This window comes from Antedon mediterranea, chromosome 4, assembly GCF_964355755.1.
Source record: "Antedon mediterranea chromosome 4, ecAntMedi1.1, whole genome shotgun sequence".
NCBI classification, from domain to species: domain Eukaryota; kingdom Metazoa; phylum Echinodermata; class Crinoidea; order Comatulida; family Antedonidae; genus Antedon; species Antedon mediterranea.
The window spans coordinates 32,028,075-32,041,184 of record NC_092673.1 but is presented as its reverse complement, the minus strand read 5'-3'; the positions used below and the strand labels follow the sequence as shown (position 1 = coordinate 32,041,184).

The window sequence follows — 13,110 nt, the reverse complement described above, 5'->3', positions numbered from 1 at the left end:
ATCTTCCATTGTTATGAAAAATCATAAAACTAGTCATGTAATTATATAATAGTAGTAAAAGAGGTACTTCAGACCCGACCTTGGTGTATTTCATAATTACGTAATAGTTATGTAATTTCCGCCAGGTGTTTCTAATGAAGGTCGTTCTTTTTATAATTACGTAATAGTTATGTAATTTCCGCCAGGTGTTTCTATTGAAGGTCATTCTTTTCCTGTTATTGTAATAATTATGTAATTTCCGCCAGGTGTTTCTAATGAAGGTCGTTCTTTTCCTGGTTTCATAATAATTATGTAATTTCCGCCAGGTGTTTCTAATGAAGGTCATTCTTTTCCTGGTTTCGTAATAATCAAATTATTTTTAATTAATGAATTTCCGCCAGGTGTTTCTTTGTCTCTTAATTATTAATTTTTGGCGCGAGGTTCTGGTACGTGGTGAGTGACGTCATTACTTTATTTACGATTTAAGACGGTGTAACAAAGTGAATCGGTTATTTTTGTACTATTTTCCAGTTGTTTTGCCTATCTTTGCGTAGAATCTCTTTACAGTATTTTACTATGTCTGGAAGTATATATTTTTCGCAAGGGAGTTGTGCAGATACTGTTATAATAATTAGCGATGATGAGGAGACTGTTGTTCCAGGGAGGCCGAAGAGGTTATCCCCGTCGAAATAGATGAAGGAGTCGAGAGGAGTAACAGGCCTACAAGTTGTATATTTACGTACGTAGACGAGGTGGAGAGAGAATTTTTGTTGAAAATGAAGCGTTTGATTAAACAATTGTTTGTTGCTCAAGTGTTAGCCCAGTGCTGGTTGTTAAGTAAAGCGGCTTGTTATGGTTGTGAATTTGACAGGAGCAGTCAAAAAGATCATGATTTCTGTTGTATGAAGTCTCTATTTTTATCGGGAGGTTCTGGATAAGAAGTATGTTTCAGCCGATACCGTTTACAACGAACTAAATATGCACGGAGAATATTCATTGCCTCGGTATAGACATTTCGTTTATTTTCTTGTAAATATCCTGATTAATTCAGAGACTATTTTTAAGCTGTTGTGCGAGGACATTTAAATTGTGTTTCGCACGTGTCACGGAAACGAATGACCGGAAAACAAACAAAAAAGTTAATAATGCTTTAATTAGCACATGTTGCAGCGAAACAATTGACAGGAAAAAATCAATTAATAACTGTATATATATATCTGATCTGATTCAAGCGTAATCGTTCAGAGTTGTCAACGATCATTCGTTTCGCTCTCTGTAACTCTCTACAGTCTATAAACATGAGTTTCAACTGTTTACCTTCTCCGAAATTAGCAATTGGTGAGAAAGCCCGTAGGACAATGAAAAGAGTTATGGGGAGTTCTAATGGTCAAGCTGACGAGTGTAGCAGTTTAAAAATACCAACGATTGCTTCTACATCAGCGAATATATTGGATCCTAGGAATTCTTTTAATGGTCAAACAGATGAGTGTAATGGTTTTAGTAAAGTCTCAGGAATGAGCGCCCGGGATTTTGCCGTAATGACCGATGATGTACCAAAGATTTCCATAACTTCAAAGAATCGGATTTTCTTGTCTGAAAAACGCCATGTAGTGGCCCAACGATGGGTGACGATGTTTATGTTTGTCTCAGAGAGTATTACCAAACGGAAGAATATGGTGCCTTCAAACCTGGACCTCTAGGTAATAATTTACCCGTTCTGCTGTGGCAAAAACTTTTTAACAATATCAATTTAATTCTCCAGTCACTGGAAGACTTACAAAGAGACATTAACATGGTGGAGGCAATAAGAATCCCACTTTCGGACATAATTCATGTGGTAGTTAGTAACTGGAAAGAAGAACAATTTGTGTGTATTCGCCGCTATTACCAGTCTGAAGAAGGAGGAAAGTTTAAACCCGGTAAAAAATGTGTAAACCTTTCAAAGAGTCAGTGGTTCAAGTTAATTGAAAAACACGGTGAAATACAAAAGATGATTGAGGAGGTTGGTAATGATAATGCAGCTTCTGTTGAAGGGGTGTTGACAAAAACGATAATGGAGGACGTTTATTCAATTCAGAACATCAATTGCTACCTCCTGATAAGTTATCGGTGCAAAAGATAATAGGGGAAAATTTAGACTATGATTACCTTCAACTTCTTGATAAAGGAGCAGCCGATACCTTGTTTAAAAAATGTGAGGAAGAGATTGACTATTTTACCGGTGATCTTACAAAGGTGAAAGTGTATGGAAAGTGGTTTAATATTCCTAGAAAACAGGTTAGTTCCATTATGTTTTTATCCGTGGTTTTGTATTAATGACTTGTTAATTACTTGTATATCGTTTCCTTTGTTTTTCTTTATTTACTGTGCAGCTATAGGTATAATTTACTCTTTTACTGTAAATTATTTTATTTAGGCGTGTTCATTTACATCTCGCCAAATAATAAATGACTTTCTTTGTATGGTTTCCTCTCTGCAGGTTTCGTTTAGCGATCCGGGCTTAACTTACAAATATTCAGGCAATACAGTACCAGCTTTACCGTGGCCACCATTCCTGAAAGATCTCCGCGACCTTTTAAAATCGGCTACAGGACATTACTTCAATTTTGTTTTGGTCAACCGGTAATTATTCTTGTTTATTATTTTATTTATTTATTTTTTTTATTGATTAAAAGGGTCCATAGTTTACCTCTAAAACGATTGAACACTATCAGTATTCATACTGGATGATTTCTGCAATTTGTTAGATAAGATTGTTTTAATGGATAATTGGGGTTTTTTAGTCTCATCTTAAAATATCTTATTTTCTATTGTATTTTGTTGTTACTCTATAGATATGCTACTGGAAGTGATTACATTGGCGAACACAAAGACGATGAGAAAGACATGGATCACTTTAGTCCAATCGCCTCTGTATCATTGGGGCAAACACGTATGTTTAGATTTCGACATGGTGATGCGCGAGGTAAGAGTCCCAAAAGAATCATTGAGCCAGTAACTGTTGATCTTAAACACGGTACATTATTAATGATGAATTATCCCACTAATGAGTACTGGTACCATTCACTTCCTAAAAATCAATCCATCAAGCTACCAAGAATAAATCTCAGGTTTAGAGATATTAAAAGATGAGAGAAATGTTACGCAAACATTGCAGTCTTTAATAGTGATTGTAGATCTCAAGAATATCAACTGTTCATGATCTGTTCTCATTTAGTATAGTAGTACCAGTTGAATTATTTTTGTGATGATATTCCTACAAATGGTTGTATTATTGTATTGAAGTTAATTCATTTAGATCTAGGCCTAATTCCATTGATCGTTAATAATCATGTGATTGTTTTTCTTTTTGTGGATAATGATTAACTTTACGAATAATTTCTTAAAAGTAACTTGTAATGTGTTTCTAATTGTTAAATACAATTTTTTATGTTTTTAATAAGTGTGTAAGTTTTTCTTTAAAGCATTTTAATCGTAATTTCAAGAGTAATAGGTACTTGTAACGTTTGAAACGGACTGGTAGATTAAACACAAAAAAAACAAACAAAAAAAAAACACGTTATAATAACACTAATAATAGCACATATTTTCGTACATGTATCAATGATTTATCTACATATGTGTGATTAATATTATTACAATAAAGACCATGTACATCTACGATAGTTTTACTGTAAGTGGTATTGTAAATAAAAATTATGAATTCAATCGTGAGAAATGACCGATATCTGTGTATTATTTAATATTACTTTTATCATAATTGCAACAACAACAAACAAACTCAGAGAAATCATAATTATCGAATACAGAAAGACATTTTGGTTACCAATTGTATTTCTTGACACTTAATACATTTTAACAGAAAACAAGACCTTCAACCGGAGCCAAAAATGGAAATTTGTTTACGTGCAGGTTATTGCCATTAGATATTCTTAGAACTACTTTGGTTTTAATAAATATTGTCACTTTTTTTCTACACGTTTATCTACCGACATTTTGTTTTTCTTGTTATGAATCTTCCGCTGTTCATAAGCATTATTAATTTTTTTACAGGCCTTGTTTTTCGCTTTGCAGGCTAAATCTTATAACGGCATAGGCCTACATTTTAACGGTTCTTTGTAAATATCCTCTTATTGATTGTTACCTATAGTTCTCTGAATGTTTTAATTTACCGTAGATGATGAAAAAATCCCTTAATCTAGCACCATTTAAAAAAAAAAGTTCCACAGTAAATGGTTTATTTTTGGTGGTATTGATGAAATCATCGAGGCACAATATTAGGCTGAAAAACATGACGTCACTATTTTAAACGGTTTATCATACAAGAACAATTAACCAATCACAAGACTGAGCTACTGATTTGCGTAGAAGTTTCTGGAAATTACAAATTAAGGAAACACGTACACATTAATAAATATATATTAATTTTTATATAAATAATAGACAAAACAAAAGAAAATACACCAAACAAATCATTTTCGTTATGAATTTATAATAACTTTAAATTGTGTCCATCACAGGAGACGCGTTTAGCGTTTTCCAATTGTAAAACAGTTTCGCATTGCGTCGCAACACATGCACATACTGCAAGTACCGTACCGTACTGTAACAAGTCTACTGATATGTATTTTGTTGGTCACTCATCATTTTAGCCAACACATTATTTAACTCATCAGGTGTAATATCTTTTCACAAATCCTTTATATCTTTACTTTTTCTTGACAACTCATAACAAACAAGAACAGTACTCTGAATGAGTGTGGGAGAGGTGTGTGGGAGTCCCATTCAACTAAACCTTGCCAATTTGTACTCGACCTACGATAAAACAATTTTTTTTAAAGTCAACATAGCGACACGAGAAAACAATTGATAATGGGGATAACAAGTTTTTCTTGCATTGTTATACAGTAACCTATGTTTTTCGGTGTTTACACCATCTCATTGTTTATAATTACGTTTGTTAATATCGATAGTGTTTCTCTAGCAGAGTTATATTACTTGTTTATACTCGTATAGTTTGCAGTCCTCCATGTTGTTCGTATATTTTGTAAAAAGTGTACTTATGATTACTTTTAAAAACCAACTCATTTTATTTGCATTTTATCTACACCTCATGGTTAAAATGTGTTGTTTTTCATAGAGTGTGATTCTGCTTAAAACGTTATACTACTATAACCACCAAAACGGTTTATTATCTGTAGGAAATCATCAATTGTAACATGCGGTAAACAATACAAATTAGTTTCACAAATTATTAAAAAATAGCACAATTTGGTAGTAGGAAACTTTTCTCTTCAGCTCTAATTCAGCATCTTTTTGACTATGCTTCCCCAGCATGGTATAAGGACTCTTCTCAGGTTCACAAACTCAGGCTTCAGACTACTCAAAACAAAATATTCAGATTTATTACTCAATCAGATTCGAGATCTCATGTTGGTCAATCTGAGCTGAAATCAATCGGATATCTGAACGTCCCAGAAAGAGTTAAGTTCAAATGTTTATGCAATGTATATAAAATTTTTAATAATTCTGCTCTAATGTATCTAAATAGTAACTTTGTTCGTATTGTTGATTACCACTCTAGAAGGACACGTAGTGCCACAAATTTAAATTATAGGATTCCAATAATTAAGGGCTGCGAACAAAAAACTTTTTATTACAACTCAATAAAAGCCTGGAACGCTATACCATTATATGTTAAAAGTAATATTTCATTAGAAAATTTTAAATTGTCACTAAAAAAGCATCTCCTCAACATTTAATTCTCATGTGCAATAAATTATAAAAAGGTTTTAGCATAATGCAGTAAATCAATAATTTTCTGTAATCTGTAAATTAAGAATAAATAATATAAATATAATAATAATAATTGTAATTTTGTTACTTTAGTGCAATAAATCAATTTTTGTATATATCTCTTATTATAAATCTTTCTTAAAACTGTAAATTAGGATTAAATTTTTGATAAGTGTTAGATAAACTGTTATTTTTAAACTTTTATATTTTTATGCCATTTTTTAAGGATTCTTTAATGTAATTTGTATGTTCTTTATCAGTTCCTTGTTTTTAGGACCCAAGTAGAAATAAGTTTTTAACTTTTCTTGGCATTCCTTGTAATCAAGGCCTGTGTTTCTGTGCAATTGTTTTTTCTACTTTTTTTGCATTGTTTTTATTGTTTTTTAACCTTGATTACTAAATAAAGAAATTTAAAAAAATTCAAAAAATAGGCAAAACAACTGGAAAATAGTACAACAATAACCGATTCACTTTGTTACACCGTCTTAAATCGTAAATAAAGTAATGACGTCACTCACCACGTACCAGAACCTCGCGCCAAAAATTAATAATTAAGAGACAAAGAAACACCTGGCGGAAATTCATTAATTAAGAATAATTTAATTATTACGAAACCAGGAAAAGAATGACCTACATTAGAAACACCTGGCGGAAATTACATAATTATTACAAAACCAGGAAAAGAACGACCTTCATTAGAAACACCTGGCGGAAATTACATAATTATTACAATAACAGGAAAAGAATGACCTTCAATAGAAACACCTGGCGGAAATTACATAACTATTACGTAATTATGAAAAGAACAACCTTCATTAGAAACACCTGGCGGAAATTACATAACTATTACGTAATTATGAAATACACCAAGGTCGGGTCTGAAGTACCTCTTTTACTACTATTATATAATTACATGACTAGTTTTATGATTTTTCATAACAATGGAAGATCACAAATGAAACAATTTGTATTCAGATTTCTGAAAATTTGATTCTCACTAAAACTGAATGTATACTATTATTGTACAGTTAACTTTGACATTGTGTGTCATTTTAAGAAGCATTATTTAGTTGTTAACTTTGACATTGTGGCTCAGTTATTGTTAAGAAGCACATATTGAGGATCACAAAATTCACGGAATTGATTCTCACTGAAACTGAACATGCAATAGTTGTTAACTTTGACATTGTGGCTCAGTCATTTTAAGAAGCATTCATACATTATTCACGATATCAATATCAGCACCCTGGTAACAATATTGTATAACAGTCTATAAATACACTCTGTACACAATAGCAGTCTCATCAATATGACACTTAATACCACCAGTTGAAATATGATGGTTGTTCAATGAATGCTGGCTAGCAATCAGCATTTGATATTAACATACAATATGAAATTAAACAAGAGTCAGCTGTATAATAGTGGTATAATGTTTCATAATTCAGTTCATACTGCTATAAGAGTTAAAAGAAGATTCTATATTATTCTATTAGTGTATCTACAGTATCTAACATAACATAAAATGAAACACAGATATGGAATTTAGTTTAAATTATTTTAATTAAACTATTTAAAAAGAAACAAACAAATTTTTACTCCAGCAAAATAAATATGTAATATACTGCATAAATAACACAATAAAACGAATGTATTCATGTATAAATATTACTTGTGTACTTGATAAGTGATGTGATGTTTCTTAAAATGATTCTACAACTAAAGGATAACTAAATTTTAAAATTACACCAATTAATTATTTTCCAATTATAATTGGTTGAAATGAAACAAATGAATTTGTCGTCATACTGTACAAACAGATTAAACAAATGGTGGTGTGCAAAGTTCAACAGCATAGCAACTTCCTCTGACAACTCCCATGTCAAACACACTTCATATGTTGTATTCTCAAACAAGAAAGTTGAATGATGTAGATGATGGGTGGAATAATTTGGCAAATTTGCAAATAATCAATTCAATTCATATTTATAATGCGCAGAATTTTTTCCGAAAAGATAAGTTCTAAGGCGCAACGCCACAACCGCTAGCACTCATAAAGTGGTTGGAATAATTATAATCCTTGTATGGTCAGTGAATCCTAAGCGACTCAGTCATCCACTTTTCAACTGAGATACACAACATCTACACCCATACAACATATGACTTTACTGTATTAAAAAACTATTCAACAAAACATTACAATATCTTACCTGGTAAACACACCTGTAGCCTCTCCATTGAGGCAACAATTTTTTTTCTGTGTTTGTCTTAACAATTCCAATTCATCTGCTTTCTCTATTAAAACCCATCAAGGCCCAAACATAATTTTATTGTTAATAAAAAATATTTACCAAGTTTGTATTACTTTTTACACATACATGAATCAGTTCCATATGTTAATTTGAGCCCTTTTGACCTTTGACCCTGTTTTGGGTAATGGGTCATATATGTCCCAATGGGTTATAATAGACAACAAATCATTTTTTTTAACAACAAAATATTGACATTTCCAAAAAAAGATCAAAAAATCACATCATAAGTTTCAGTAAAAAGATTTGTTATGCTATTTACAATTTTACACATCCAAATTCTTATTAAAAAACAAAAATTGTGATTGTTCTATTGTTATAATTGTATTGATACAATTATGAAAAGTCTATTTTTGTGGTATTCTCTAAAGCAATTCCTCTTCTCTGTAAAGCAAAGAGCTACTTTGCATTTTTCAAATGTTGTATCTGTCTTGTTGACTTTACAGATAGCACAACGACGGCGTTTTTCATCTTTTAGTGGCCAATGGGCAACCTTATCCAACCTTACATCGTCGTTTGCAAGTGGGCGTTTTTGTTGACGCTTTACAGGTTGAATATTAGCTGCAACTGAAGTTGATGGTCTGCATGGTTTTTTAGTGTTTATTTGTATGAGTGTTTGTGCAACTATTGCTTGAAACTTCCTTTGATTCAAAATTGAGTTCTTTGCGACGCCTACTTCTTTGCATTCCCGGCGATATAGAAGCCAAGCATTCACAAGGGCTATGTACACACCTTGCCAAAACAAATACAGATACCAACGCTTTGAAATGATGTGATATTTGTATCTGGCAATGCAAGCATCCATTAAGTCAACTCCTCCCATATGGGTATTATACCGGCTTACAATAGATGGTCTTGTAACCTCTAAAAATTCTTTTTTCCCTTTGTCCCAGCCTTGTCTGTTGGTTCAACGCCAGCATAAATTGAAATTAAAGTTACTCGTTTTGTGTCCAACCAGCTAACAACTACTACATTACTCGACTCTTCTACTCTCCAGTCACATGCTCTCCTTCCTTTTTTTCTGCATTTCCTTTTCTGACATGAGATTGCTACCGGCAAGATGATTTCCGCGCAAAATTATGTTGGCGATTACTATAAAAAAAAAAATATAATAAAAAATGACAATTATAAATTAGACACAATAAAAATAATAATTTTATAAGAAAATAATACTTTTTGAAAATGAATAATATGGTGTAGTATTTTTAAAGTCATAATAAGATCTAACATTCTATAAATTATTGACATATGAACTTGGATAATTATAACACAATACAAGCATGGTGACCCATTGGGACATATATGACCCATGTTTCACAACATAGAGGGCCATAGGGACATATATGTCCCCATTTTTTAAAACGCCTACCAAATAAAATATTTAAGTAATTTATAACTTATTTTTTGTAATAATCATGATCTATAAAGTCTATTGATAATATCTATCTAGTTTTTAAAACAAATAACACAATATTTTAGGTGTTATAGGCTTTAGAAGATCCAAAGACAACGAAGCATGCTTACCTGCTTGAAGAAGCCATTGTGTAAACACTGTAACAAAATACTCTAGGCTCAATTGACTTCCTGTTGATCTCAAACTGTGCCTTATCTGTCCCTATGGGTCTTGCAGTGATTTTTTTTGTTAAAACATTTGCCTAGTAAAATCACATGACTAAGTCATGTGACGGGTCAAATATGACCCCATGGGCCTTGATGGGTTTAATACTTTGCCTGATTGTTGTAAAGCTTTATTTGTGTCCAGCACTTCTTTCTATGAGATGAGAAGAGAAATAAACTTGAAGATAGTTATTATTATTATTATTATTATTATTATTATTATTACTTGTATAGCGCACATTTATACAACATTTAATTATAATCAGCGGCGCTTCACATCAATTAGTATCGTAACATTCTTTGAAATATAGTGCTTTTAAATGTTTTTTAAACTGATTATAGTCGTCTAAGTGCTTAATGTGACTTGGTAATCTGTTCCAAATTTTGGGTCCTGCTACGGCGAACGAACGGTCAGCAAATGTCTTTCGTTTAGTTCGTGGGATTGTCAGGTTATAATTGCTGGTGCTTGAACGAGTACTGCGAGAAACATTCCGCACAGTAAGAATATCTCTCAGGTAACTTGGAGCGGAACCTTTAAGCGAACGCCATACAAGACATGCTATTTTGAATTGACATCTATGAGACATCGGAAGCCAGTACAAAGATCGCATGGCATTAGTTGCACTGTCATACCGACCTTTCCTGACAATTATTTTCGCAGCTTGGTGCAGTAACCTCTTTATTGGAGCAAGGGTATTAGCAGGTAGACCATAATACAATGCATTGGCGTATTCAATATGTGACAGCACGAGCGATTGAACTAGTTGTTGGCAAAGGTCCTTGGAGAGAAATTTGCGGATTTGACGAATATAGTATAAATTAACAGCTATCGTTCTGCATTTATCACGTATGTGGTTCTTGAAAGATAGCTGGTCGTCGATATTAACACCAAGGTATTTTACAGATGAACCACGTGGTATTCTGTCCTGACATACGATGATATGATCTTTCTCGCATTTCAGGAGTTGAGCTCTGCTTCCCAATAGTATGAACTCTGTTTTTTCACCGTTCATTTTTAGTCTGTTGGACTTCATCCAGTCGTTGATGGATATGAGGTACTCTTGTAATTTGGTGATTGTATTTTCCATACTAGAACTATAATTTGGATTAAATGAATCATACACTGAGTGATCATCGGCATATCCCATCACAGAAATATCAAACTTACTGATATGATCTTGTAAAGTGCTGGCATATATGGTGTATAGAACTGGACCGCATATACTACCCTGAGGTACAGAGAAGGACAAATTGGCTGTCTCCGAGTTAGTTTCGCCGATTGTTACGTTGGCAAATCGAGGACGAAGGTAAGTATCAAACCAGTTCAATGCCGCATTGGCCACTCCGAATTTGTTCTGCAAAACGTCGAGGAGTACTTCGTGGTTCACTGTGTCGAAGGCGGCTGACAAGTCTATACATACCAGCGCAGACACCCTTTGCAGCTCCATATTCCAGAGTACGTCATTGGTTAACTTAACCAAAGCCGTCTCTGTGCTAAAACCTTTCCGATAGGCAGATTGGTACGCCGGTAATAAGGTATTGTTCTCAACATACAGTCGGGCAGCAAAGTGGTTGACCTCGCGAATTATTACCCAATCAAAATTTGAATTGCCGCCATCTTGGAATCGCGATAAAGCAAGTAGTGCGGAATTACAAAATGCAGCAAAAAAAAATTTCAATAACATTTAAATAGCATATTCATACAATTAAATTTATATTAATAAAATTCAACTAAGGATTTTACGAAAGATAGGCTACTTAAGAAATACTGCCGAGATCGGTTCCCCCACCCGGCGTAGGGTACCGCAGTGCTAAGGGGCCTAGGTAGGAAAAAATCTGATTTTACCTGTTAAACATGCTTGAACCAAGGCCATTTTAATATATATTATCCAGATTATATATCAAAACAAACTGATAAAAGGATTTGTTGATTTGCTTCTGATGAGAAAAGTGCCGGATTCATTTCGCTGACGGCGAATGAATACACGAATTTTCGCCATTTTCTAGCACTAGCCTTGGGTACCCAGACAGCTGATAACGATTATATTCGATTGTCCAGACGTCTCTGCTACTGGTGCTCAATACTACAGTATGTATTACCATGGACCTATAGGTCCATGGTATTACTGTACATATAGTACTGTATTTTTAGTTTTTGCTTTCTTTATGGCAAAATAAATATTTAATTTTTATTATTGCTTATTTTGGTTTAACTTTATCCAAGAAGAAGTAAATATTATTATATATTTGCATATTACAGTCAAGTTGCAACTGCCACGAATCCACTCCACTTTGGTTACTAAATAACTAAATAATTAATAGTATAACATCATAACTAACAAACAAATTAACAAGTTAATAAATTAACCACCATTAAATAATTTTATTTACAAAAAAGTATTTTACATACAGTATAACATGTAATATCTTATTTACATCGAAGTAAAATATGCCTATCAAACTATCTTGCTCAGGCTAAAATATCAAGTTATATGTCAATATTTGAGTTAAATCATCGCGATAATAAAAATTTTAATTTTTTTTTTTATTTTTAAAAGACATCTGTTACGTACATCAATTTACAAATATCAAAATAGGATTGTTTTTGCAGCACAAGATGAATCACAAGTCGGATAGTTTATTCTTAGAAACCTGACAGAAAAAAAAACACCAATAATGAGCTATTCATAGTTAAATAATTTTAATGTCAAATTTAGTCATCCTAAATTTTGTCGCCATGATCACTACTATACACAATACTGTATATATAAATATCATATGTACGACCATCCAAATAACCTCATCCTACCTACAGTCCTTCCTAGCCTAGGCTACATTATTGTCATATATTTACAAACCTCCAACAGCCACAACGTATTTTCTTTTCTTTGGCAAAGAATTTCCCGTAATATAGTCCTAAATTAATTAAATAAATCAAAAGGTCTAGGCCTAGGCCTTTCTTTAAATATCCATAATCCAGTGGATATAGATTCAACATTTTAAACATAATAATAATATGGCTTCACATTGATTATAATAAGTCGGCGATATGCCACTAAAAACTAGCCTGCGGCCCTCTCTATCCGCCTACAAATAGCACTGGGTTTCCGTCAAAAATGGGCTAGGCCTAGCCTAGGCCTAGATAATACTACAAGTTGGGTACATTTTTTTACAACCAAATAATCTACAATTATATTGCAATATTTACCAAACTAGCACCAAATCCAAAATAATAAAGCTACTAATAACATATTTTGGTATATTAACTGGTTTAAAAACGGATTGCACATAGTGATTTTGAAGGATTGAATTTACTCAACCACACGGCCTGTACTAAACATACGAATCCAAGATGGAGTCTGCTTAGAATATATCCCCAGCTTTGAACGGATATTGAATCCGTCCCACA

General features: G+C 32.8%; 2 protein-coding genes across 2 annotated transcripts in view; both read left to right on the top strand.

Annotated features, from left to right (window-relative positions):
* LOC140047790 (KAT8 regulatory NSL complex subunit 3-like) overlaps nucleotides 1-13,110 on the top strand; it is an 86,693-nt gene that overhangs the window by 39,849 nt on the left and 33,734 nt on the right. The window lies entirely within an intron of this gene.
* Nucleotides 1,278-3,334, top strand: LOC140047793 (DNA oxidative demethylase ALKBH2-like). Its single transcript, XM_072092827.1, has 5 exons — nucleotides 1,278-1,604; nucleotides 1,742-1,887; nucleotides 2,013-2,256; nucleotides 2,459-2,601; nucleotides 2,814-3,334. The coding sequence occupies exons 1-5, from the start codon at nucleotides 1,278-1,280 to the stop codon at nucleotides 3,109-3,111; spliced, it is 1,158 nt and encodes a 385-aa protein (XP_071948928.1). The 3' UTR covers nucleotides 3,112-3,334.

Excerpts from the sequence above, each read along its gene's own strand:
- LOC140047793 (XM_072092827.1), top strand. The coding sequence starts at position 1,278 with ATGAGTTTCAACTGTTTACCTTCTCCGAAATTAGCAATTGGTGAGAAA. Across the intron at positions 1,605-1,741 it reads ATGTAGTGGCCCAACGATGG|TCACTGGAAGACTTACAAAG; the intron begins GTGACGATGTTT and ends TTAATTCTCCAG. Across the intron at positions 2,257-2,458 it reads TTAATATTCCTAGAAAACAG|GTTTCGTTTAGCGATCCGGG; the intron begins GTTAGTTCCATT and ends TCCTCTCTGCAG.